This window comes from Carlito syrichta, unplaced genomic scaffold (assembly GCF_000164805.1).
Source record: "Carlito syrichta isolate Samal-C Ts95f unplaced genomic scaffold, Tarsius_syrichta-2.0.1 Scaffold304743, whole genome shotgun sequence".
Taxonomy (NCBI): domain Eukaryota; kingdom Metazoa; phylum Chordata; class Mammalia; order Primates; family Tarsiidae; genus Carlito; species Carlito syrichta.
In genome coordinates, this window is record NW_007248839.1 from 519,445 (window position 1) to 546,807 (window position 27,363).

The 27,363-nt window shown below is 55.6% G+C and overlaps 1 protein-coding gene and 1 long non-coding RNA gene across 31 annotated transcripts in view; one reads left to right on the forward strand and one right to left on the reverse strand.

The window, feature by feature from the left end:
* Positions 1-9,909: 9,909 nt before the first annotated feature.
* LOC110595863 lies at positions 9,910-14,717 on the forward strand. The gene is made up of 2 exons (XR_002482128.1): positions 9,910-10,111; positions 14,406-14,717. It is a non-coding gene; the product is annotated as an uncharacterized LOC110595863 (long non-coding RNA).
* CACNA1G (calcium voltage-gated channel subunit alpha1 G) overlaps positions 14,286-27,363 on the reverse strand; it is a 57,172-nt gene continuing 44,094 nt past the window's right edge. For 11 of the 30 annotated variants that reach the window (XM_008060823.1, XM_021713785.1, XM_021713784.1 and 8 more), the window contains 10 exons: positions 25,099-25,250; positions 24,242-24,351; positions 23,411-23,544; positions 23,101-23,171; positions 22,907-22,985; positions 22,691-22,812; positions 21,926-22,279; positions 17,219-17,384; positions 16,854-17,023; positions 14,286-15,723 (listed from right to left, as the gene is read on the reverse strand). In XM_008060823.1, the coding sequence (XP_008059014.1) occupies positions 14,989-15,723; positions 16,854-17,023; positions 17,219-17,384; positions 21,926-22,279; positions 22,691-22,812; positions 22,907-22,985; positions 23,101-23,171; positions 23,411-23,544; positions 24,242-24,351; positions 25,099-25,250 (2,093 nt within the window). In that variant the 3' untranslated portion in view covers positions 14,286-14,988. Of the gene's footprint in view, positions 15,724-16,853; positions 17,024-17,218; positions 17,385-19,250; positions 19,386-21,199; positions 21,344-21,925; positions 22,280-22,690; positions 22,813-22,906; positions 22,986-23,100; positions 23,172-23,410; positions 23,545-24,241; positions 24,352-25,098; positions 25,251-27,363 lie in introns of all 30 variants that reach the window. The other 19 variants (XM_021713778.1, XM_008060820.1, XM_008060818.1 and 16 more) reach the window with 6 other exon arrangements.

Here is a 27,363-nt window from a genome sequence, read left to right on the forward strand (position 1 = left end):
CCCGTCCGGGCGGGTTGCGACAGCGCCTCCCGACACTGCGGCGGGGAGGGACCTCGGGGCAGAGGTGGGGGCCCTTGCCACAGCCACCGCCCCTTCCAGCGGCCCCCCTGGACCGTGCCGGAGAGATGCCCCTCGGACACTGAGGCAGACAGGCCGGGAGCAGAGTCTGTTTCCAAGGGGAACTTAGGGTACACAGACGCTGCGATCCCGGAACAACCAGTCGGGGCCTGATGAGTCAGGGAGACTGGGAGAGGCATTCAGCAACCCTCCTTGGCACAAAAACGGATGGTCACTTTCATCTCTGGCGGTCAGTTTGCTCATCCACAAAGTGGAAGGGGGCTCCTCCCCGCGTGTGGCCAGAGCACACTGAATAGGGGTGTGTGCTGTGGGTGTACTGTGGGGTGGGGGGTGGAGGACCACAGCGTCATCCAGATGGTGGCCCCCACAGTCCCCTTAGATTGCCGCCTTCTGAGGCTCTGTGGCTCCTGTCACTGCAGCGCCTCTCTGTGCCTCCGCTTTCCCATCTGTAAAATAGGGATAGCCATTGAAAGGAGGGAGCGCCAGGAACTTAGAATAAACTTAGCTCACATTTTGCCTCAGCGTAACCATTTTTGCTTAGACAGACACACTTTGAATCTAGCACAGGTTAGACACAGATAGATAAATTTCCAATAGGCCAGCTTTTAGGAAGCGTTCAGACATTTTACTAGCAGGCCAAGCTGGTAGCCTACCCCACCCCCTGGGCAAATCTCCATCAGATGCAAGACAAGGACAGAAAAACCCTTCAATTCATGGGGTAGCATAATCTCTAAGAAGTTTTCAGGCCCCTTGGCTGGTTGAAGCCGTATAAATGACAAGACCACCTTTTGCTAAAGAGCTTGTGGATTGGACTGACAGGTTTCTTGCAGGAAAAACCCCTACCCTTGTCTCCTCCCACCTAGCCTACCACCATGGCAGCAATCATGTGGCTAACCCACCCATCTGCCTGCTGTCCATCACCTGATGTCAGTACCTGCACTTACCTGCCCTCTTCGTGATGACGTGGAGCAGACCACCACCCAATCACCTCAATGACCTTCCGTGGCAAAGGGAAGGATTAAAAGGACTCAACCAGGAGCATTCCCCCACTCTAAGCTATGGTTTGTCCATGTGCTCTTTGAGATATGGCAGGGCCATGTTTCCTGGCTTGGGGAGGTGAATCTCTTCTTTCTCTCTTTCTGTCTGATTTACTTTCTAAATAAACTTTATTTTCTAATCTAACCTCTGTGCAGTTCCTTGTGTCTTTCATGTGGCATCAGATCGCACACCAGGCACACCCACACCCCCAGCAGGCCTGACCTAACATCCTAGAAGGCCCTGCTGGGAGTGTGACCCTAACATTTTTGGAGGTCCTACCGAGATCTGCCGCTCTCTTGTTCACTCTTCTTTCAAACTTTAGTCTCTCTGTAGAGAGAGATAAGGTGCTTGGCTATCTTTTCCCTGCTACTCGCTCTTAATCTTGTTGCCCGTGACAAGCTACATCAAATAGACCTCTCCCTGTCGCCTCAGCCTTGTCCAGTAGAGAGTAACATCTCCAGTGAGTCCTATTGTCTATCTGGTCAGCAAGGAGGTCCTGGAAGCCACTCTGAGAGGCCGTTCTTTTTTTCCCTTTTCTCACTGCTTTGGAAAGCATGTTGCTGGAGTCCAGGACCCTCTGAGGAAAAGACTCGTTGGTACCAAGCCTCCCAAATGCACAAGTTAGAACAGCCCTAGCGTTGGAGCCTGGGGCCCTCAGCCCTCAGCAGCTAAGGTGCTTCTCTGGTGGGTCAAGGAGATAGAGGACGCTTTCTCTCTGCTCTCTCTCGCTCGTTCTCACACACACACAGAGACTGATTTCACCAACCCTCTGCCCAGGACTCCAGCTGAGAGTTTAGATGGAATTTTCTCTCTCTCTTGGCCTACGTGCCAATTCCTCCCTGGGTTTTGCTCTCTCTTTTGGTCTACATGCTAATTCCACCCTATGCTGGACATAGGCAATGGAGTTTTTTAAATTCTGGGGTCCAGGGCCCTCTGTGTTCTCTTTCTTCGGTCCCTCAGGGACCATTCTGAGTACCCATCCCTCTCCACCCCTAGGATTACTCCTCATGGGAAACTCACAATGGGGTAGCTAAGGGCTCCCCCCAATGAAATGCATTCTAAAAGGCCTCAGGACACTCTCACTAATGCATCTCCTCAAAACCAGCTAGGCAACCAGGAGATGGGCCTCTGGTGCTCTCCTACAGCTTGACCTCTACTGCCGCCAGGAGGGCAAAGAGTCCAAGGTTTTCAAAATGGTACACCGCCTAGATCCCTTGTTCTCCCTGTGGCACGCTCACACTCCTCTGATGACTTTATCTTCTTCCCGCTTTCCTTCTAATGACCCCAGATGCTGACCCAGCTGGGTCAACTTCTCCTGTCTCTCATAATCTGCTTTCAGTACTCCACCCTCCATCAGTTTCCCTTCCTGCTCTTCCTTCTGGCCCTCCACCTTTACCCGCAGGGGAGGCGCTGGTGCCAAAGGCCATAGCACCCTTCTAGTCTCCAGCCCCCTCTTCTTCCTTCCCCCACTGCCTGTTGACCCCCAGATGGCAGCCCCTACCAGCTGCAGCTAGTAACCACAGGCACTGTCTCCTCTCCTTCCCCTACCCTGCTCTGACACACGTGCAGGCTTAACTGGTCTCCCCTCAGGGGGGTGGCCAGGCCAGAAAGATATTAAAGTTCATGTTTTTTTTCCTATGATAAATCTCTCAAATTAGATCTAAACTGGAACTATCAGCCCTCCTAGACAGAAGTAAAAGGAGCATGTGTTAATTAATCCTGTGTACTGAAAAAAAGTCAATTGTCATTTTAATCTGTTTTTCCAACCAAACCTGCAAATGCTCTAGTAAAATCTTACTTCCAACTTTACCATGTGCTGAAATATTAGCGCTAAATAACAACAGCGTTTGTTATATCAGATTCGCTAAAGTTGATTTTATAAAAGGAAAGTTAAGTCACTTTTTCTAAGCTTAGTACTTCTCCTGGACAGATGAAATACTGGGTACTCTGTCTGAGCACAATAAGGTTGGGAACTGGCCACTGTCACCTAATTGTCCACACCTTACAACTAAAACTGTAACTTAGCAATTTACAAAGGCTTTAAAAAAATTTCCCTGTTCATAATTAGAAATAAGTAGGGGCAGAACATTTCACATTCATGTAGTCTGTTCACTGTAAAGTGTTTTACATCAGACTGTTACAGACAGAAATGATCAAAATTTCCTATGTGTGACCAATTAAAAAAATAACTTTTTGAGTTTTTTTCAGCCCAGACATTAGAAAAGCAACAGGGTGCCAACATGGAGGGCTGCAGAACTAGAGGGCCAAAGAGACATACCAATTGATAGTTGCAATTAGTGATGAAACTCCAAGTGCCCATCAGAGACCTGTTAAGAACGAACCTACTAAGGGGATGGTGTCTGTTGCTTATGGGCACAGTCTCTGGGGGCACTAGAAGCATAGTTTCCCCCAAAGAAGCCTAAACCTCCTGGATGTTGTCCACTGTGCAGGCCAGATTGGAAAGCAGGTGCAATCTGCTGAAGAGAAAACACCTGGCTCAGAAAATGGTGGCCACTTAAGGAGACCTGGAAACCTGCTAAAGTGCCCGGCACTGGCTCACTATCACCTCAACAACCCCCAAGTGAATATTAGGATGCTGGAACCCAGATTCATTTCTTAATCAACACAGATGCTAGCCATTTGGACCTAGCCTTCCAAACTGGAATCATATAGCTTTGTCTTAATCAAAAGTTACTAAAGATTAATTCAAAGTATAAATGTAAAAAAAGTCATCTAAAAAGGTAAAGCAAAAAACCAAAAAGCAAAGCAAAGATGTAAAAAAAGTTGTTGGTATAAGGTATGTATTTGGTAAGGAAGGATAAAGGGAAGATAAATAATTTTATATAAGGAAAGGATCTTGAATAGTACATTTTTTTTTTTTTTTTTTTGAGTTGGAGTCTCACTCCGCTGCTCAGGCTGGAGTGCAGTGGAACACTCATGGCCACCCCAGCCTCGACTCGCTGGGCTCTGGCGATCCTTCCGCCTCAGCCTCCCAAGTAGTGGGAACTACAGGCGTGTGCTACCACACCCGGCTAAGTTTTGATTTATTGTAGAAAAAAGGTCTCGCCAAGTGCCAAGTTGTCCGGTCTGGTATCAAACCCATGGGCTCAGGCAATGTATTCGCCTTGGCCTCCCAAAGTGCTGGGATTACAGGTTGAGCCACCGAGCCCGGCCTGTATGATACATTTTTGTTCTATAATAGAGTGGTTGGTTATTTGAAGGAAGGAAATAGAAGGTTCAAGCATGTTGGAAAATGGTATGAGTGGGTCGAAGATGGTGGGTCGAAGATGGTATGTGGAAGGTTTGTGAAAAGGAATTTTATGAACACTAAAGGCTACAAAAAGTTTCTATAAATTTACCGTCAATATCAATTACACTAATGCTAGGGCAAAATGCTACTCAGAGACCAAAACATGAACCTCTTAATTAACAATCTCCAAAGGAATTTTCTCCTATAAACAACAGAGGGGAGAGAAAGAGATAAATTCAGTTAGCCTCCCCATCTGCTGTCTTTGTTACAAAAAACAAGGGTTTGTTTTTTTTTTTTTTTTTAATTGGAGTCTCACTCCTTCGCCCAGGCTGGAGTGCAGTGACTTGCATGCTCACGGCCACCCCAGCGTCAACCTGCTGGGCTCCAGCAATCCTTCTGCCTCAGCCTTCCAAGTAACTGAACTACAGACACGCGCTACCATGCCTGGCTATTTTTTATTTTATTGTAGAGACGTGGTCACCAAGTTGCCCGGGCTGGTCTCAAATCCACGAGCTCAGGCAATCCACCTGCCTTGGCCTCCCAAAGTGCTGGGATTACAGGCTGAACCACGAAGCCCAGTCGAGGGTTTTTTTTTTGAAACTTTTTAAAATCCTTGGACCATCACTCTGGCAAAATAAGTAACTTTTGCAATGACGAATGTAATCCTGTGTTATAACATTATGCTTTAAAAATTTTTAGTACTTCAACTCTTCAAGTTCTTAATTTAGTCTTTTTGGGGTGAGGTAAGAAAGAAGCTTCAGAAGTCACACCTACCCCACACCCTCCTCCTAAACTGCCTGCAGACCAGGTAAATTGATTTCACTCACAGCAGTTTGTGATCAGCTATAGTGCTTTTCAGTGCCAAATTACTAATGACTTTAAAATCTCCTTCCAGACACAAGAATTACTAATCCAACATAGGATGGATGACAAAATAACTTTTTATTTAAAGTATTACTAGTTATTTTTGTTAAACTTTAAGGTAATATTTCCCTATCAAAAGGCCAATACCATCCTGCTTCTCTCGCCAAAAGCTGAGAGATGTAAATCTCCCCTCTTTCTGGAGTAGAGGTTACCTAGACTTTACCCTCTAGCATATCAATCATTGTAAAGGTATATCATATCAGACCTATTATAAAATCAAAAGGGACAGGGCGCAGTGGCTCACACCTAATCCCAGCACTTTGGGAGACTGAGGTGACAGGATTGCCTGAAACCATGAGTTTGAGACCAGCCTGGGCAACTTGGCGAGACCTCATCTCTGCAATACAAAAAATTGGCCAGGCGTAGTGGCACACAACTATAGTCCCAGCTACTTGGAAGGCTGAGGCAGAAGGATCGCCTGAACCCAGCAGGTCAAGGCTGCGGTGGCCGTGAGCGTGCCACTGCACTACAGCCTGGGTGACAGAGTGAGACTCCAACTCAAATAAAATAAAATAAAATAAAATAGCCGGGCTCAGTGGCTCAGCCTGTAATCCCGCGCCTTTGGGAGGCTGAGGATGCGACCGCGGGTTCGAGACCCGCGGCAAAAATAAAAAAGAGAGTTTTCTCCTGCCAACGTTTACCTGTCTCAAATTCTCTTGTTCACAATTATTTCCTACAATTTAAGCTACAACGTAACTGCATGTCTCTAATGTTTTTAATTTTTTCTTCTTCAGACTTTGTCAAAGTAATTGTATTTCCTTGTTAAAGTCATTAGTAAGAAAACCCCTTATATAACTGTCTATAATTTTTTTTTTTTTTTTTTTGAGTAGGAGTCTCACTCTGTCGCCCAGGCTGGAGTGCAGTGGCACACACACGGCCACCCCTGCGTTGACCTGCTGGGCTCCGGCGATCCTTCCGGCTCAGCCTTCCAAGCTGCTGGAAGTACAGGCACGTGCTACCATGCCCAGCTAATTTTTAAAAATTTAATGTAGAGACGAGGTCTTGCCAAGTTGCCTAGGCTGGTCTCGAACCTGCGGGCTCAGGCAATCCACTTGCCTCGGCCTCCCAAAGTGCTGGGATTACAGGCTGAGCCACCGAGCCCGGCCTATAACTGTCTATAAATTCTTATCCCAAAAAACTCAAAGAAACTTGAAGACAAGCTGAGGAAACATTCACATACGGACTAAGGAATTCACTGCCTGCACTCCTCTAGTGGGTGTTGAGTCCACTAAGGTAACTATAAATACAATTTATCAGACATCAAAGCCTCAACATACCATAACAGCAGCGACAATGGCCTTTATTATACAGGCCATTTTTATTATTACTTGTACACAGTGCTTTGTATGCAGATATTAAAGATATTTAATAACTCCATGGGCTTCTGTCCTCTCATCCCCTCCTCTTGCTCTAGACAGGTAGGGTCAGCTCTACAACTCTCATTCAGCAGGAAGCAGATACAGAAGTCTGACCTCCGTCCCAATCCCTGGTTGCAAATAAGAATATTTTTGAAATACCAAGAGGTGGGAAATTAAAGGAGGGGCCCTGAGAAACTTAGAATCAAATTAGCTCACATTTTGCCTCAGCATAGGCATTTTTGCTTAGACTGACACACTTTGAATCTAGCACAGGTTGGACACAGATGGATAAATTTCCAATAGGCCAGGTTTTAGGAAGTGTTCAGACATTTTACTGCAGGCCAAGCTGGCAGCCTACCCCACCCCCTGGGCAAATCTCCATCAGATACAAGACAAGGACAGAAAAACCTTTCAATTCATGGGGTAGCATAATCTCTAAGAAGTTTTCAGGCCCCTTGGCTGGTTGAAGCCGTATAAATGACAAGACCACCTTTTGCTAAAGAGCTTGTGGATTGGACTGACAGGTTTCTTGCAGGAAAAACCCCTACCCTTGTCTCCTCCCACCTAGCCTATCACCATGGCAGCAATCATGTGGCTAACCCACCCATCTGCCTGCTGTCCATCACCTGATATCAATACCTGTGCTTACCTGCTCTCTTTGCGATGATATGGCATTGACCACCACCCAATCACCGTAATGACCCTCGACCATCAAAGGGAAGGATTAAAGGGACTCAACCAGGAGCATCCCACCATCATTGCCAGGCCATTGTGGCCATTGCCTTGCTAAGCTATGGGGTGTCTGTGAGCTCCTTGAGCTATGGCCGGGCCATGTTTCCTGGCTTTGGCCCTCCCCTCTACCTTGGGGAGGTGAATCTCCTCTTTCTCTCTCTCATTTACTTTCTAAATAAACTTTATTTTCTAATCTAACCTCTACGCAATTCTTTGCGTCTTTCATGCGGCATCAGATCGCACACCAGGCACACCCACAGGTACCAACGAGACCTAACAATCATTATAGACTCTCATCGGGTTCTCTGAAGATTAAATGGAAAAGGCATGCCAAACATATGGCTTGGAACATTTAGCAGGCAGCCAACAACGTGTGTTACTTTCTTCCATTTCAACCTGATGGGAGTGGGGCTGGTGAAGCCCCTGGAAGAATCCCATATTAGTCCTCCCCCTAAGACTGAGATTCTACATTCCCCATCTGTAAAATGGACATGGGGGTCAGTGGCCTCCTCTTGCTGCCCCAGGTTGGCTGGACCGGGATCCCTCTACCCCTGCAGGCGCCCTCTCTTCCTGAACAGGGTCCCAGAGGCCAACTCAGCACCCCGCCTTGGGGCTGAGGAGAAATTCTCCCCCAGCAGCTCTTTCCCTGGCCCGTCTCTCCCCTGGCCTTGCCTGCAGGGTCTGTTCAGGTTCGCCTTGGTGATCCCTTTCCTGGCACTTGTTCTTAAGAGAAGGTATTTCCTTCCTAGGCTGCTTGTGGCAGGCGTGGGCGGGAGCCAGCAAGGCAGTACAGAAGTGCCAGCCACCTTCTGCCTCTCTAGGCAGACAGGAAGCCACCAGAGGGGAAGTCTCTTGGACTACGGGTCATCAGAACAGATCTGGGAAGGGGATGGGGATGGGGGTGGGAACAGGGATGAGATGGGGGTGAGGGTGAGAACAGGGGAGGGGGTGAGGATGAGGGAGTTGACGAGACTCCCCGTTCCCAGGCAGTTGGTTGGGGACCTCTGCCCCACCCCTGGTGAGACCTCTCGGCCCATTCTTTGTCGGCTCCCTTGCCCCCACTCACCCATTCATAGCCCCCTCTCCTATCCCTCCACCCCCATCTCTGGGCAAAAGACTTTCCAGAGCTTTTACACCTTGTCGCAGTGTTCCTTGGGTTATATTTAGTTGTGAAGAGTCTGTCTTCCCTGCTAGTCTGAGAGGTCCCCAAGGGCAGGGACTGACTGAGTCACCTCCAATCCCCCTCCATGCCTTCGGCAGTGCCTTTTGTATACTGTGTGACCTCAACGAGCCCCTTGATGTCTCTGGGACTTAGTTTCGCGAGCCACCTGGACAAGGTGACATCTGTGCTCTCTTCCGGTCCAGGACAGTGGGGAATCTTCTTCCACCCCTTCTGACCCTTGTTATGGCTTCATTAGCACCCCCGCTCCTACATTTTTGTCTTGGTCTAGTCACCAGCACCTCTGACTCTCTCTTCCCTAACAGGGTCCCAGGGTCCCAATGTCCTCTCCCATTACTTCTCTAAGGCTTGCAGGGTCATAGGCATCAGATCAGCCAAGAAAGCTGGTCTGGGCTTGGGGGGCCTGGGAGGCTTGGGGGCTTTCCTTTAGGGCCCTTCAGGAGGTGAGCCCCCCAATCAGACCCCCTTCCTGAAGTGGGGAGCCAGAACCGGCCTGGTCTTCCACCTTCCAGCCCCAGGGTTGCCCAGGCCATCCACTGGTTACAACTCTAGTTTGTGGCCGGGATCCTTGGGTCTCTTTGGCCCAGGCTTTCCAACTTGCCCTTGCCTTCCCGAGGCTCCAGCACTGGGTGGAAGACTCCGAGACCATGGGAGGACCCTTGGCAACCCTTGCCTTCCCCATCTCTCTTGAGGCACGAGGGCTTCACCTCTCCCGGCCACTCATGGTGAGTGGTCCTTCCACACATCCTTGAATAACCGCCTAGGATGCCATTACCTAGGATGCCATTGTTTTGGTTGTTCTCACCTGAGTTGGAAATCCAAGGCCCTGAGACATCCTTGCCACAGAGCTCCTCCTGCCCCTGTCTTTGGAGCACTGGATGCCTCCATGCAGTCTCCTTGAGCCAGCCACATCTTCTGCATCTGAGCCATCACGCTCATGCCTCCCTGTCCACCTCCGAGGCTGCTGACACACTCCTCCACCTCCCATTCTGCACCTGGCACACTCGACTCATCCTTCGAGATTTTGCTCAAGCCCCCCCCCAAAGCCTGCCTGGGACCTCCTGACATCAGCTCTGGGCTGGGGACCCTAGTTCTGCACATTCCACTTCCCCGTACTGTAATCACTGATTATCTCGCTTACCTCCCCAGAGGACGGTAGACACCTTGAGGATAGAACACCCTGAGTTGTTTATCGCTGTGTCCTCAGCACCCAGGAGAGTACCTGGCACAGTTGATTCCCAGGAAGTGTTTGCTGACTGACTAAGCAAAATACCCCATTTCCAAAGAAGAAGTCATAGGTAGCAAGGCCACCATGGGGTGAGGTATGGTCCCAGCTGTAGGCACTGCCCACTCTACTTTTAAGTTCTCAGAAACAAGATGGTTCCTGCTGGGGGGCTCCGGAGAGAGGCGATAATGGGCTTGTGGGCTGGGCTGTGGCAGAGAGATGGCTCAAACCTCCCCCAGTCTTAGTGGCCCAAGCCCCGTCCTCCCTCCCCTGCTGCAGCTCCAGGCAGGATGGAAGGAGCGAGCGTGGGCTGTGCCTCCCCCGCAGTGAATGTCCCAGGGGAACCCGGCATCAGGGATTTCCTGGCAAGGAGATGGAAAGATAAGATAATCGGAGGTGCAACTCAGAGCAGACGTGACAGCAGAGAGGAGGGAAACCAGAACAAGGGGGGACAGGCGGCCCAGGCGCAGAAAGCGCTGTAAAGGGGGAGCTGGGTTGGAACTGACAAGACAGGGAGCAGGATTTCCTTCTACACCTGTGGCTCCTTGAAGGCCTAGAGCATCCCCAAACCTGGCCCCTTGTCCCCTCCAGAGCAAGCAGGGCGTGCTTCCTGCAGACCCCGGCCTGGTGGTGGCCTCACGGCCCACTCCTGGCTCCTCCGTCCCAAGCCTGCACGGGCCTGATTTGGCATACAGGCGACAGAGTGCCGCTACTGTGCCTGGTTCTGGAGTTTTCAAAGCAAGAAGAATTAATTAGCTCTGTGGGTCAGTCAGCAGCTCCCACACCAGGACCAGGGCTGAGACATGCCGAGTTTCCAGGTTCTTAGCAGAATTCCCTCCTGGTCTCGCGCTGCCCCAGAGTGGGTCCCCGCCCCGACCGCTGTCCTGGATTAGTCTCAAGTCCCCCCCAGCTTGGGGCAGGCAGGGATCACAGAGCATCGTGGGCACAGCATGCAGGCGGCGGGATTCCTGTCGGGCCTCCTCCATGCCCAGAGTCCTTCACTGGGCCCTGTGACCCCATTTCGTCCTTTGGGGCTTATACAGAGCATCTGTCCCTAGAAGGTGCCTATCGGTGTGGGCGTCCCCTCCCTGGCTGGGTCCCTCTGCAGGAGGGGCACCGGGTGACACCAGGTGAGTGTGCCTTGTGCTGCCACCTGGTGTCTGATGCCCTCACTGCAGCGCTGTCTCCAGTCCCACTCCCTGCTGGCCCAAGAGAGAGGAACAAGAGGCCATGGGCGCCAGGCCGTGCGGGTGGGGGGGGGCCGGGGGTGAGGGTGGAGGCGAAGGCTGTTTGGAAAGTGGGTGAGGTCTGGGTGGGGCGAGAGCAGAGGACAGAGAGACAGGGGTGGGAGGGAGAGGAGAACAGGTGTCCGGGGGTTCAAGGGCAGCAGTGTGCCAGGGAAGGGCATGCCTGGGAACTCAGAGTGACTGCAGAGCCAGCCCTGGCCTGCTCTCAGACAGACACCTGGAGCTGAGGGGGATGCCGTCTCCTGTGACCGAAGCCCCCTCTCCGCCACTCCCTGTGGTCGAAGGCTGGCAGTCCGCAAGGTGGGAGGCTGGGGGCCTCTCCAAGCCCCTGAGAACGCCGAGCTGGGGACACGTGTGCACATGTCTATGAACACGAATGTGACTGCTTGGGGAAAGGGTCCTCTCACAAGTCATTTTGTAAGCAGAATTCTTTCCATCATGCCCCATTCCCTCCTCAATGAGAAGAGCCTGGGGTAGTGTGGGCTGGAGCTTGGCCAGACTGAGGGTCAAATCCCAACTCTGCCATTTTCTGGTTGTGTGACCTTGGGCAAGTCACTTAACCTCTCTGAATCCACTGCGCCTCGTGGAAAAACAATAGCCATTGTGCTTTCCTGGCTAGGGTGTTTTGAGGAGTGAGAGACTGCATATGAGCCTCAGATTTGTTTTTAGCACCAGCTCAGCTCACTCCTCTTCCCAGTCCCCCACCCCCAGACAGACCTTTTCCTGGAGTCTTGGGGGTGGAGGAAGCAGAAGCCGCCAAGCCCGAGGTGGGGGCCTGAAGCTGTCGACACAATTTCCTCTGAACCCCCCGAGAAGGCAGCTGAGGGCAAAAGCGCCAGGATCAGATTCCGCCTCCCAAAGCCCCCACATCACAGAAGCCCCTACGGCCAGGTTCAATCCTGCCCCCGGAGGTCCCAATCCAAGCCCTGCTGTCCCCCCACCTCCTCTTCAAGCCTCCTCATGACTTCTCCGCCCCTCCCCCCACCCCCTGTGTGACCACCCGGACAAGCATCATGAGGCTGGCACCACTGTTGTTATTACGACTGTTAATGAGATTCAGCAGCATCATTATTTCAAAGCCCTTTTAATGAGACACAACAGTTTCCATAATTGATAAAGATTTTACAATGCTGGGGGGAGAGGCCACAATTCTCTTCCACAAAATACCCGTTTTGACTCTGCTATTAATATTTCCGAATCACTACCCAGATGCCCCGCTCTGGGCACATCCTCTTCCAGAGAAACCCTCCAGGCCACCGTGGGAGGACGTTATGGGGAGGAAGGGGCGCCTTTTTCTTTTCACCAGACTGGCCACTGCAGGGCTCTGGAGAGCACCCCAAAAACGCAGCCAGCACATCCCAAATAAGCTTCCTTGGCCCCTACTAGGAAGAGGGGACCAAGGGAAGGGGAGCCCCAAAAGACCCAGGCATGCTAAGAGTCACCCTAAGTAACTCTACATTATTATTCGGCTGCCTGCCGCCCAACGGGGGAGGGGAGGGCAGGAGGGCGGGTGGAAAGGAGGGCAGGGTAACAGTCCAGCTCTCTGGGTTCCCTGTGACCCCGAATCCTCCAACCATTAGAAGAAAAGAGATCCCAGAGCACCCCTTCTTATCTTCCACTCTCATTAGGGAATAGACAGCTACAGAATTCTACAAAAATATAAAAGCTTAGTCTGCAGATCCAGGTGACAAAACTCTAGGAATTTTGTACAGCTTTGCTTTTTAAAAAAATGGCAGCTCCCACAAGCACTCCCTCTCCCCACCCAAGGAGACCAGAGGAAAGGAGTTTGGCATCGGTGCACACCCTGAAAGGATTAAACCAGGTGTTTGCTTCAAGGAGTGGCGTCAGTTCAGTCCAAAAGAGTCATCAGAAAAGCTCTCATCAGCTTGGATAACGCAAGGCCGGACAATACTTCCAGGCCTAGCTTCCTGGTTCGCGCTGTCCCTGAATGAGGGCTGCCTGGGAGGTTCCAAGAACCCAGTCCAGCCCCAGGGTGTAAAGGCCTCTGGGGGGAGGGGGAAGACTGTTCTAGGGAGTAGTGTTGGGGCAGATGCTTGGGGGCACCAGGCAGGCGACAGGCTGGCTGGGCTCGTGGTCATTACCTCTTGGCACCAGGCTTTCAGACGAGAGAATATTGCCCATAGTAGTGCACCAGAAAGGTGACTCTGGGCCACACCCCTCCCCACTCCCCCTGCCCCCTGGTGGCTGTCTCTGCCCCTCCCGCCTCTGCCTTCCTACCTCTGCCTTCACCCCTCCCTCCTCCTTCCTCACCCCTCCCTCCTCCTCCTCCACTCCTCCCTCCTCCGCTGGCCCTCTCTAGGCAGGCAGCAGCAGAGCCTGCAAACACCTAGATGGCGGTCACTCATCACCCCCCAGGAGACCAGCTCCCCACTCAGCAGCCTGGCTGCTGACCCTACCACCTCCACCAGGAGGTCACTTCTGGATGCCCAGCCCTGGGCCCATTCTCGGGAGGAGCAGCCCACTCAGTGTATACAGCTTAATTCCATTGCCAGCAGGTGAGCGGGGCGGTTGAGGCCCTTGGGGGAGCAGCCTGCAGTGCCAGTCAGCCAAGGCTCCCCCAGGGAGGAGGCTGAAGCCCCGCCGGCTCAGGTCACGCATCCAGCCCGAAGGGTGGCAAACCCCAGGCTGAAGCCTCGGGAAGGAAAACCCAGAAGCGCTTGCCCCCTCCCCATCAACCCACAGATTCAGCTCTGCAGCCGCTGAGGCAGCCTCCCCAGCCTCAGTCGGCCCCATTAACCAAAACAGCTTCATTATGCCAATTTCCAGCTTTCAATGTGCGGCTGATAGCTGTCAGCAGAAATAAGAGTTAATCTGGAATTACTCACATTCACTGAGCTGCCTAGCTAAGAGGAAGCAGGAAAGCTTGAAAGCGGCAGTAGCAGACCCTCCTCCCAGCCCAGCACCGGGCACAGGGGCTTCTCCTACCAGCCCAGGGAAGGGCAGGCTAGAGGTTGCAGCCCCTCAGAGCAAGGCGTTTGGGTTCTCTTTCAGACACACACACACACACACACTCATAAATACACTCCCACTCATATATGAAACACGCAGACACACACACAAATACACCATCATACACACACACACACACACACACGCACACAGACTCACACACGGAGGCACCCCCGAGCCTCCCCTCTCTGCCGCCCACCGCCCACCTCCAGGACTCTCTCCAGCGCCATCTGGACGTGCCTAATCTCCATCCCCTTCGCTTTTACTCTGCACCGTGATTAAATTTTTATTTAGGAAAATTACTTTATTATATATATAGATATGTATGTATGTATATATAAAAAGGTTCCATTTCATTTGTAAAATCTCATTTTTTTCTTTTTCTCTTTTTTTTTCCCTACAGAAAATGATGACGAGGTTAAAGGAGAAAATAAGTTACATTACAGTTTCCAAAATGGTTCTCGCTCCCCGCTGAAGATGGGCCGCCGTCGGGGCTGTAATGCTCTCGCGGTCCCAGCTTGTGCTTTGCAAGAAGAGGGGATATAACTAGATTGGTTATTTTAGGTTAAAATAGCCAAGAGACAGACGCCTTCGCCTCAAAAATATTCTGAGACACATAAAAGTAGAAGGAAACAAGTCTCTTCAGTCACAAAATGTCGTACATCCCGCGTATACTAGATTCAATTAATTTAATAAAATAGAGTATACATAGAGATTCTGCACAAACGTATTGCTTTCTCCCAGCAGCTCCTGGTGTTGGGAACCTCGGCTGCACTGGGCCTCTCTTTCTGCCTGGAGCCAGGGTTGCCAGGGCTGCTGCTTTTAACTCTCTTTGGAAGCTCTTTTTGCAGGTACCCAGTGCCACTGAGGCAGGGAGGAGTGCCTCCTCGGTGTCTATATGGAACTTTGTTCAGGAATATAGCCCAGGAGGAGGAGCTAGGACTTGGCACCCAGTGGAGACAGGTGAGTGGGGGGTGGGGCAGGATTCAGGGATCCAGGTCTGCTGGGTCAGAGGATAAACCGGAGAGACTCAGCACGTCTTTCTTTGGGGAGGGCGAGGCAGCCATGCTGTCGGGGGGGCCGGAGGCCGAGGGATCCTTGGAGTCGCTGGACGGAGCCCTCCTCCGGAGGCAGATGCCAGGGCTGGGCGGGGGCCGAGGGCCCTGGCTCTCGGGGGGGTCTATGGAGATACTGGGTGGGCTGAGTTTTTTCTTGGGCCGGCTCCCAGGCCCCCCAAGAGGCTGGCCCCCGAGGTTAGAGGGGTCTGGGCCCAGGCGGGGTTGGGAGCCGCTGTCCAGGCAGCTGACGGCGATGGAGTGTCTCCTCTGTTCGTCAAGCCAGGAAGTGGGCCGGCGCAGGCCGCTCTGGGCCTCCACACTGTAGCACTTCTTCAGGTCCCGTGGGGTTGGGGGCTCCTCCTGGCTGCCGGGGGGCAGGAGGTCTCCTGAAATCCAGCTCAGCTCCGTGTCCAACTCTAAGCTGCTCCTGGTCTCCAGAGGGCCCTGGTCCCGGTTGGGTCCAGGGCCTGGGCAGGGGGCTGGCGGGGGCATGTGCTTCGAGATCTTGCTCTGGCTGCGGGAATGCTGCTGCACCTGGATGCTGGACTGGCCCCAGAAGGAGTAGGCTCGGGCCAGGGGTGGGGAGGGCCTGCTCACCTCCGCCAGCAGATCTTCTCGGCTGCCCAGGCCCTGAACGTCCAAGGAATCGGTCCTTATTGCTGCCTGTATGGGGTAGGGGTGGGGATTCAGCCCAGGGGTGTCCTCTCCAACACAGATTTTGTCCTTCCTGCCCAGCTGGATATCCTGCCCCTAGCCCCCAGCAGCTGCAAGACCACCCTTGGCAAAAGTGCCTGGGACTGCTTTTACTGGGAGACAGGGGCCGTGTGCAATCTGACCTCTACGGCCCACCATGCCTCCTCCCGTGCCAAGTCTTGTCTTCCCTTCTCCAGGCCCTGGCCTCCCCACGCCTACGGGAATCGCGGTCTCTGCAGCCCCTGACCCCCAGGGTGCAAGAAGGCACCCGGCTCATCTCGGCTCCCCAGGGGCTCCTTCATGTCCCAGCCTTCACACAGGTTGTCCCTTTGGCTTTGAATGCTCTTCCCGATTGGCGAGCGTCACAGGTTTGTGATGAAAGTCTAACAGTCTCCACACCCAGGTAAAACTGACCCTGTCTTCCTCTGGGAACCACACACATGAGCACGGGGCCGCTGTCACCTGTTGCTACAATAACTTAATGGCAAATACGTCTCTGCTCTTCAGGGGTTGCGTCCCTGGGTGCCTGGTGCACGGAGGCTGCATAATGGACATTTGCAGAATGAATACAGCCTAGGCCTGCTTCTCCTATGTCACACTCACTCCAAAGGGCACCCACAGGACACGGCCTTGTCACCAGTGGGCAGACGAGTCTCACCTGGCTACATGTGGCTCTGCTCTGTGCCCTTGGAGTGTGGGCTCCAGGAGGTGGGCCCTGGAATTGGCCCAAAGCAAAGACACTTAAAACCTCCCCTGTGCCTCTCAGCTCAGTCCAAAGCGTGGAGAGGGAGAGGAAGTCAGAGACCTGGGTTCTACCTCCTGCTTGATATGTGTGGCCTGGGCAGCCACTGCCCCCCTCTGGTCTCCAGGCCTCCTCAGGAAACAAGAGCGGGGGCGCAGGCTTCAAGAAGGCACAGAGCACTTCCACTGTGCCCAGGACTGTGTCCCTGGTACCTGGGACTGAGCCTGGCACATCATTGGCACACAATACACGTTTGCTGGAAGAATCAGAGCGTCAACCCTGGTCATCACCAACAGCCTGAGACCCCCAGCGGAGGGTCCAGCCTCCAGTCCGTGCCCTCCTCTCCGCATCTGCTCACCTGGCGCCGGAGTGGCCTCTGAGCCAAAGGGGAGCGGCCCGGTGGGGGCAGTTTGGGGATGGTGCCCCAGGCGGGGGCGCTATGGGGCTGGAGCAGATGGGGTGCGTCTTTGGGAAGCTGCAGGAAATAGCTGGTGTCTGCTGGCTGGGAGTGAACCGACAAGACGGAGCCTGTGGACGGAGGTGAGCCGGGGAGGGGTAACGGGGAAGAGAGAGGAGCTGGAGCGTCCACGGGCGCCGGCGCCCACTCTCTCCCCCCTCATCAGGACTGCTGTCCTCACCTTCCCCCACCCCAGATCAGGACTGGCTCGGGCAAGGATGGGGTCTCCCCGTGTGAGCCGAGCCGGGCTGGCCCCGCTCTGATACCTGACTGAGCTTTGGGGAGCCCCCAGCCTCTGTGTCCCAAGGACCCCTCGGCTGTGCTCCTCTCCCGACACATGTAGCTGTCGTTCGGCAGAGAGTGCGTCCGGCTGACTCCCGACTTCCGCACAGTCAGCAAGTCTGGTCCAGGCACCCCAGGGTGGGCCTCCATCTGCAAAAGGAGTAGGAGAGGGAGGCAGGAGGAAGGGAGTGTGTCTGGGTTTGGTAACTGAGGCAGAGCTGGACAAAGGAAACCAGAACCCCACACCCCCGCCCGCCCTCACCCCCGCCCTCTCCCAGGACAAGGTGGAGATGAACATGAGCGTGGTTAGGGAGGGGGCGGACGCGTGGATGAGGCCCCACACACAGGGAGGAAGGGGTGGGGGACCAGGCAGCCGGTGCCTGAAAGCTGTGCGGAGCGCATCACCTCCAAGCCTCCCACCGGGATGGAGGAGGGAGTCAGGAGGCACCAGAGAAGGGAGAGCAGCCCCCAGCCCCCAGCCCTGTGGGTGGCTCGCGAGGTCATTCTGAAGGCCCCATCTAGAGGCTCTGAAGGGAGCCCTGATGTCCACATGGGAGGGCCTGGGGCCCTGACCTGAGCAGCACAGGAGAGAATGACAAGCTAACAGCATAGCCAGGCGTGGTGGCGCGCGGCTGTAGTTCCAGCTACTTGGATGGCTGAGGTGGAAGGATCGCCTGAGCCCAGTAGGTGGAAGCTGCGGTGGCTGTGAGCGTACCACTGCACTCCAGCCCGGGTGACAGAGTAAGACTCAAACTCAGAAAAAAAAAGCTAACAGCAGCATTCCCTGCACTCCTAACCCTGTGCTAGATGGAGAGAGGGAAGGGGCTTTGCCCGTGAGCAGGGACTGTCACCCCAGGACAGCCTGCAGGTCCGAGGCTGTTAATCCAATTCTTTCAACAGTCCATGGTTCCAGCTCGGGCCTGGGGCAGGTTCATGTGGGCTGAATGACAGATGACCACGGGGGATGTCACAGCTAGCCCCCCCCCACCTCCACTTTAACAACACAGTGACGCTGGGGTTGGCGGGCAAGGCCTGGGGACTGGAGACTCAGCTCCTCTCTTAGTGGACAGACGGGATGAGTGTGGGCTTTTTGCTGTTTCAAAGAAAGCTTGTACTCAGCACTGGGCTTTGGCTGGAGGGAGCCTAGATTTGTCCCCAAGAGGTTTCTCTACCACCCCTGGACGCCCTTCCCCCTGACCTGTCCATTCTTAGTTCTCAGGGAGGCTGTGGTCTTCCTGTCCCCACAAAGGTTCAGTCAGTTACACAAGCCCAGCAGGCCTGAGGCTGGCTACGCTGGAGGACAGCCTTTCTTCCTTTGTGTCTCCTCTCAGCCCCAAGTTCCACTTCTGCCAGCCACCAAGACCCTGGGGGACCCCCCAGCCCTGTCCCAGCTGGGCCCTGCTCTGACAGCAGGAGGGGAGAGGCCAGGAGGAGGGGGCTGCTCGGGAGTGGGGAGCTGGGAAAGGAAGTTGTCAGAACACAAAGAAGCCCCCCCACGGAGTCTGGCGAGGACACAGGGACACACAGGGACAGTGACAGAGGAGACAGGAACAGCGCCCCAGGTGAAGGAGGGCATGGCGGTGGCGGCAGAGATGTGGCTCTCAACCACTAATGTGGTGGTGGAGGTCTCATGTGGGGTGGGGGAAGGAGGGGTGCAGGGATGGGGAGGGCTGGCTTGTACAGGGCTCCAAATACAGAGAAGGATGCTAGGATGCATCCTCTGTTTTGGGCTGTGACGTTCCTGGGGGGCGTCTGGCTTAACCCTTTCATAACCGCTGCCCCTACACCCTTCTGGGCAAGACCCCAATGGAATCTTCTCATTTCTTTGTCGCCAGCGGAGGACCTGAAGACCTCACAGCGGCAAAGCCTGGGGCCCCAGCCCGAGCCTCTGCCTCTGGGTGGAGCCTGGCAGAGTCAGAGGAGGCATCCAGGCCAGCCCTGAGCCGATCTGGAGCCCTGCAGCCAGCCCAGCCCCGGGGGTGGCCGGGGAGGCAGTGAGGGGCAGTGTGTATGTACATTGCTCTCCAGGGCACTAAGTAAGAGTGTGTGAGTGTCATCAGGCAAAGAGTCATCCGTCAGAGCTAGAGAGCAGGATGGTTCAGACACAATCTCTGACGTCAGAGACAGAGCCTCCATCTCAGCTAGAGGGATCTAGACAGGGAGAGAGACGATCAGGCATGAGAAACCAGGGCAGTGCACACGCGTGCGCGTGCACACGTGCACACGCACTCTCTCTCGTTCCCACCGCCCCCTTTTCACAAAGCCAGGGGGGAAAAGGCATCCCTTCTCTCTCCCCACCCTCCTCCCAAACAAACTGCTAGCGCCTCCCCTCACCCACTTTAACCCCCTGCTCTGATCAGAGAGGCTGCAGCAGGCGCCCAAGAGCAAATACCAACAAAGCGACAGAGCGAGGAGACACAGAAACGCATTCTAAAGATGCCCTAGGAACCTTGGCAGCCCCTCCCACACTACCACCACCCAGGGAGGGGCAGGGAGGGAGGGTGTTCAACTCTCATAAAGATGATATCAAAAAAAAAAAAAAGAAGAAGAAGAAAGGCCAGCAAAGCGTTGTCTCTCCTCTCAGCACAGACAGAGCGGCCTGGGGGGTGCTGGGGACAATGCCGCCAATCTGACGGCTGTTTTCTGCCTATTCTCTCCGCTTCCAAAAGCCTGGCAGGACTTGGCCTGCCCCCAGATTCTGGCTTCTCCCCTCGCGGGCCCTCCTCCGCCTGCCTGCAGCCTGCCTGCCCTCTCCAACCCGGGCTCTGGAAGGTGATCTCCTCCTGCTGGCCTGAAGTGGGCACACTTGGGTGGGCTACCGCACCATCTGGCTGGCTCACCTGGGATCTGCGGGATGTGTCGGGGAGAGAGGGGAACGGGGACTTCTGTGCCCATAGGATGCTGGAGAGGGTGGGGCTGCCTCTCCTAGGGGAGGCAGGCTGCCCTGATCACCTTCCCGACTTATTCTCTCCTCTCCCACCACCCCAGAGGCCTCGGGAAGGGACTCACTTCCCCACTGATCATTCTAGGTCATTGCCAGGTCTGAGACTGAATCCCAGCAAGAGGCCAGGTCCCTTCCCACGTGAGGACTACTGGCCTAAAGGCTTCCTAGAAACCTGCCTGCCTGCCCCTCCACCCTATAGGGCCCGTGGAGGACAAAGTTTTTTTGTCTCCAGCCGACACCTGTCTCCACCCCAGATCTGCAGTCCCCAGGCTAGGTGGAGAGAGTGGGCAAGTGGAAGAGGTCATGGGGTGGACAGGCACCGGGCAGGAGGAACCCAGAAAGCTGAAGATCCAGGACTAGATGAGACCAGGGGAGAAAACCGTGGTACTGCCTGCGGGAAGGGGCTGGGCTCGGGCAGGAAACCACGTCCTACTTCACACTGAGGTCTCAGAATCCACTCCAGCTGAGACTTCCCTCCCTCTCAGGACAGAAATCGGCGCTACTGGCAGCACTTCTCAGGCCCAGTGGGTACCACGGCTTAAAGAGCCACCAAACAGAGGACTAGGGGGTGGGTGCTGGGCACACGAGGAGAAACAGACCCCAGCCCAGAACGTGCCCTGAAAGGGTTTCCTGGCCACCTGCGGGATCCCTGAGGCCCTTCTCTCCTGGATCCGGCACTTCCCCTCCTCCACCTCCCCAAGGTCCCCCTGCCAGCTTGTCTTCTGCCCCACCCCTCTCTTTTTCTTCCAGATCTTTCTTACAAATCCTCCCCTCAACCCATTCCTCTCTCTTGGAAGAGCGGTCTCAGCATCCCCACTTTCCAACTCTGTTCTGGAGGTTGTTCTCATCCTAGAAGACTCCCTGACTGCCTCCTGCCAGCCCCAGTGCTCAACTGAGACCCCGAGGCTGTTCTTTCTACCGATATCCGGTGGGCAGGCAACACCCGCGGTCTCCCCAGAAGCATGGCACAGCATGGCACAGCGCAGTCAGGGCAGGGGGCACAGCACAGGGGCACAGTAACCTGTGGGTCGGAGCCGCCCGGGCTGGGGGCAGAAGGGAAGGCAGACGGCTGGCCCCCTGGGCCCGCCAGCTCATCCATCAGCTTCAGCTCCCCGTCCAGGGAGCCCTGGATCAGCAGGGAAATGGTGTCAAACAGCTGTCTGTCCTGGGGAGCACCAGCCCATATGGGAGCCGGAGCGTTGGGGAAGCAGGGGTCAGAGGGGCAGTGAAGGGAAACGTCGTGGGAGGGGATTGACGAGATACACAGGGAGGAGAAGGAGAGACCCACACGACACACACGCGTACACATGCGCGCGCGCACCCACAAACACACAGTAACAATGAGAAAGAGAGGAGAGTGGGGAGGAGGAAGGTGAGATGGAAGTCGCAAGATGAGGACAGCCCATGATCAGAGAGGGAGTGGGAAGAGAGAGGAAGGATGGAGAGATGTCAGGAATCGGGCAGGTGAAAAGAGGTTTGACAGTTGGGTAAGGGTAAGAAAGAAACAGGAAGGAAACAGAGAACTTAGCCTTGAACCCACGAGCCAGGAAGGCGAGGCCAGACCAAGCTGGAGGGGGACGGATAAGCCCGCACGTCTGTGGCCGGTGTGCTGGGGGCAGCGACTGCTGCCTCAGCATCCGGGTGGGAGGGTCCCAGGAGCTAGGAGGAGCCCTAGGGTCTGCTGGGCCCTGCTGGCCACCCTCCCCCACCCCAGGCCCGCTCACGGTAGGGGTGGGTGTCTGCTCACCGTGGGGTGCTCAAGGGAGAAGTGCGAGGCTGCTCGCGCCTGGGCTGCAGTGTGTAGGGCCCCGGGCTTGGGGCTGTCAGGGCCGTCGGGGCCCTCGAGCCCGGGCCAGAGGAAGGGACTGCCCAGTGGCGAGTGGGGCGGGGGGCTCAGGGTCTTCATCTCCAGCTCCAGCTCAGCCTCCAGCTCAGCTTCCTCCTTGGCCTCCTTGTTGCTCTCCTCCAAGTGCTTCATGAGCACAGCGATCACCACGTTGACCAGCACGAACTGAGCCGTCAGCACGAAGGACACGAAGTAGATGGGTGAGATGACCGTGTTGTAGCAGGTGGACTCCTGGTCACAGTCCCGGAGGGTGTCCTGGGGCGGGTGGGAGAGAGGGGTGAGGCTGGGAGGACAGCGGATGGAGCTGTCGTGGAAAATCGGGTCACTGGTGTCAGAGACACAGGAGGAGAAGCAGGGGGAGGAGAGAGCATCCCGGGGGCAGAAGAGCAGCAGATGCTGCCGGCACGTCTGTGGCCGGTGTGCTGGGGGCAGTGACCGCTGCCCCAGCAACCAGGTGGGAGGGTCCCAGGAGCTAGGGGGATATGTGAGTCACTGCGTGTCCCGGGGAGAGGGGGTTCCAGAGTGTTCTTGCATGGGGGACAGAAGGCCACATGCTTTCATTCGTGGCCTAGGCACCTTCCCGAGGAAACTTAGCTCGAGAAGTGGGGCTGCCTCCCCGGTGCCTGAGCTGGCCCGGGGAGGGACCCCGTCACGGTGGGCCCTCACCTTCATAATGCCGTTCCAGTTGTCACCTGTGGAGACCCGGAAGAGGGTCAGGAAGGCCATGCCAAAGTTCCGAAAAGTGGCATGCCGGCCCAGGCCCTCACACGGGTGTGTCTCGTCACACTCTGGGGGAGGCGGGAGAGGGGAGAGGCCCAGGTCAGTCCAGGAGCCCCTCGGCCACCGGCCCTGGCCCCTCTCCCTCTGCCCACCCCAACTCACCCAGGTCTCCAAAGAGCTCCACGCCCAGAGCTGCAAAGATGAAAAACAATAACATGAAGAGAAGTCCCAGGTTCCCCACCTGGAAGAGAGGAGAAGAAATGGGAGAGGTGCCGCCGGGCCTCCCGGGCAGCCTCCCGAGCCCCCGCCCCTCTGGAGAGTGCCTCCCCTCCCCAGAGCCCACCCCCCACGGGTACCTGGGGCAGGGCCTGCATCACCGTGTCCAGCAGCGCCCGCATGCCCACGGCCATCTTCAGCAGCTTCAGCACTGCGGAACAGGACGACGGCATGAGCTGGCCCTCTGGGTCGCTGGCCACGCAGCGGGGGAGCCCAGGCCGGCCAGGCCACATGCACCCCCATCCTCAGCCCAGCCCCTGGCCTTCCCCATGGGCAGAGGCTGGACGGAAGGCCCACAGGAAGCCCCAGCCCCCCAGTCCCCGGCCAGCCCCAGCGCTGATGCTGGCCCTCTCCCTGGTCTGTCACCCGTGTGGGCAGCCGGGCACTGACCTCGGGCGATTCGCAGCACCCTCATGATGCGGATGATGGTGGGGTTGATGGGCAGCGAGGCGTTGACCTCGATCTCCTCCAGCGTGATGCCCATGATGGACAGCAGCACGATGGCCAGGTCCAGCTGGTTCCACCTGGAAGGCCCAGGACACAGCTCCCTGAGTGGGGGGAGGGGCCGCGGAGGAGGGGGCAGTCGTGGCACAGAAAGACTGGGCTGGCGAGGAGGGCAGAGGACAGCCGGGCCAGCCTCCCAGCCTGCAGAGGAGAGGTGTGGCTTATCTAAGGCCAAGCGGCCAACTGACGGCACAGGCAGGGCTAGGAATTAGCCTGAACACCTCTGCTTCTCATTTTGATTCGTTTGCTTTTTTACGGAGCACCTACATGGCCTTTCCTATGTACCAAGCACCTTTAAGGGCTTTACAAAGAGGAGCTCATGATCTCACAACTCTGTGATGTGGACACCATTACTGTTTCCCATTTTACAGGTGAGGCAACAGAGACACAAAGAGGTTAAGTAACTCACCCAAGGCTACGAAGTGGTAGAACCAGGATTCAAATCCGATCCAGGCAGTCTGGCTGCAGGCTCTGCGCTCTTAAGCCCAAAGCTAAGCCACGTTGGTTTCTAGCTGCCGACATCCCCCAGGCCCTGTCTTGTCAAGTTCCCTCCCTTCTCTGGGGCCCTGGATGCTCCCCAGACCCCTCCACCAGCCTTAGGGTGGGGGCTGGACTTCTGGAGTTCAGGAAGGTCTTCTGGCACTAGGTCCTCCTGGGTATTTCCCCAAGAGACACACCCCTCCCCCCTGCTTCCCCGAGGCCCCATGCCTCTGTTACCTGTCCTGGAAGAACCGACGGAAACCAAAGGCCACGAGTTTGAAAACCGATTCCAAGACGAAGATGACAGTGAAGATATAGTTGCAGATTTTCAGAGCCTCATCCAGGATCTGGCGGGGATGGGGGCAAGACACAGAGGCCTCTAAGGCCCATGGCTGAGGCTCACCTGCCCCTCCTACCCTACCGCTCAGGTCAAGAGACAGGGTGAGTCTAAAGAGACCTGTCCTCCCAGTTCCTGCCACGATGGCTGACCATCAGCCACCAGCCCGGGATGGAGTTGGGGCCTCATTCCCAGGAATGAGTCACACCTGGTGCTAAAGGGTCTTCCTCCCTGAGAGGTGGTGAGGCGACCACATGAGAATGTGCTAGAAGGCACAGGAGGCTGGAACTGGAAGGGGCCTTGTGCATTACCAAGTCAACCTTCTCATTGTACAGATGGGGAAACTGAGGTCTGGAGGGCAGCCAGGGGAGGCTGACGGGGAAGTGGCATGATCACAGGTAAGTTCTGGAGCTGGACATTCACTGTAATCGAAACTCCAGAGGGGCAGGCATTGGTCTGCCTTCTTACCCTCAAAGGTGCAGAGCCCAGCCTGTAGCAGGCTGAACTCAAGCCTCTGCGGGGTGAAGAAACCAGGTCCTCCATTTCCTAGCTGTGTGACCTAGGTCAATTCAACCAACTCTCTCAACCTCAATGCCCTCAATTATAAAACGAAGATGACACCCACCTCCAAGGGGCACAAGAGAAACCCATGTAGCTGGCCCAGCACTTGTCTGGCACAGAGGTGCCCTGGCTCAGACCATGTCAGGAATCCATGGCGGGAGGCAGGGGGGCCAGATAACTGGTCACTCACTCCTACCTGGGGCTGCTGGTAGTGCTCCATGGCCATGGTGACCACGTTCAGTCCGATGACCCCTGTGATGAAGAGATCCAGGTAGTGGCTGGTGCACAAGTGGTGGACGAGGAGCCGGAAGCGGGAGTAGTCCGAGTAGTAGGGTTTGCACTGTGCCTCTGGTGGGGCAGGGGGAGAACGGAGCAAGCATCAGGCCCCTGCCGCCCGCACCTCTCCACCCCCAGTCCCACACAGCCGCCAGCCTCTAACGCCAGAGCTAAAACATTCCGGAGTCATCTGCGTCCTTGCCCTCCCCACACTGCCCCTGGGGGAGGGGCAGTCCTCTTGGCGTGCCCCCACCCCAAGCATCTGTTTTACTACTTTGGGGCAGGATGGGTCAGGACATGCAGCGCTCCCCACCTACATTAGACACCAGGTGAGCCCCTCCTCAAGGCAGCCTCCAAAACCCACCAGCCCCTCATAAGGCCCTCGGCTCAGTGTTCCATAAGCGAGGCCGGATCAATACGATGAAAAATAACCGGTCTTATCGGGCTCAGAGGAGGCTCCATCAACAGAGAGGAAAAGGCTTTTGCTCCTTCACCAAGCTCAGCACCTCAGGGGAACAGAGGAGATTACACAGAGCTGGGATTTGGAGATAAAACCAGAGATTGGAAACCGGACATCTTCTTGGCTGGCTGCACTGACCCACCCAGAGGGCCTCCTGGGGGTGGGGCCTGGGCCTCCTACACCCTCATGTCAGGGAGGGCAGAGGGGAGGCCTCAGAGCTCACCTCCATCCCAGACTCCAACTGGGAGGGCCCCACCTGTCGGACTCACCCAGTTCTAATGAGGCAAAGCCTAGCCTGCTCCTGGGTGTTTGGGCAGCATTAGACTGCAGGCTGGGCTGGAAGCACTGTCTGAGATCTGTCAGAGGCATAATATTTCTCTTGTAATTAGCAAAGCACTTCGTTACAAAAATCACAGAGCCGGAAGGTTGGCCTGCTAAACAGGCAGAATGAATCTGGGGGCAGGAGATTGCAGGGGGCCGTGCTCCGGGTGCCGAGGAAGGGCCAGGCCAAGCTGGGGCACATGTTATCGGAGGGGGTCAACAGATTGATCTCTCAGACAGCCACAAAGAAGGAAGAGGCTCCTCAAAGAAGGGGAGGCTTGGGGCAGCCTCAGGTCCCAGACAGCTCTTCCCCCTCTTGGGAGGCCTAGGGGGAAGCCAGCCAGTGAGGGCTGCAGCCTCTGAGGCCTGTGCCAGGGGGTGGCTGGCTCAGGGGCGGCAGGAAGCTTTGGGCCTAGGCCAGCTCAGATGGAACTGTCCTTTCCCATGCAGAGGACCATTTAACAGAGAGGTAAACTGAGGCAGGGAGTGGCCTAGGGTGGGCCCCCACCCAAGGCGGAAGGAAGAAGAGCACCCAGGAGCTGCAGGTCCAACCCTGTGGGCTGTCCTGCTCCGGGCCCGCCGGCCACTCTCCAGCATCGGCCCTGAGGTGTGGATGACCAAGGGCAGAGGGGCTCCAGCCCTCAGGGGTTCTGGTGCGCCCGAGGGGTGCATGAGGCCCTCTTTTTATTTCCAGAGATGGGCCAGCCAACGGTGGCTCTGTGGGTTCAGGTTGCCCTCCCGGACCCCCAGGAGCATGGGGCTGGAGAGGCCTGGGCCAGGGGATGACGTGAGGCCACGGGTCATCCACACCGCGATGGTGGAGGGTGGGCCGGACGTGCCGGGCCTCTTCCTTCCTTCCTTCAGTACCACAAGAACCAGAGGGCGCTAGTCGCCCGTGTCGCCTGAGCAGCCGGAACTCTTTGTCTGCATTAATCTCCATAAATGCCGAGCACCCGATCCCATTATGCTAAAATATGAATGGAGAATTAACTAAAATGTTTGAATACAATTAGGTTAGAAAAAGCGGGTCCTTATTAGCCCCGTTATTAGCGGAGACAATGTGGAGGAGAGGCTGGCAGGGAGCAGTTCCCCCGTCCCCTGTCACCCCAGCCTGACTCTGGAGGCAGCTCTGGGCAGAAGGGAGCCGCTGTGCCCACCACCACTGCCTTCTCGCCTTGCTGTCGGAGTCTAAGGGGAGAGTGGGCTTGGATTCAGCCAGGGGAGGGTGGGGGCAGGAGAACTGAGGCAGGGCATCGGATTAGGGTGACAGGTCCCAGGCCCCTGAGGTCTGTACAAACTCCCCTCCATCCCCTGCCCCTCTCCAGTCCAGCAGGTGCCGAGGCCGCCACAAATCTCCCACTAGAGCACAAGTCCAAAGAGTACCAGGCCAGTGTGAGCAGCACC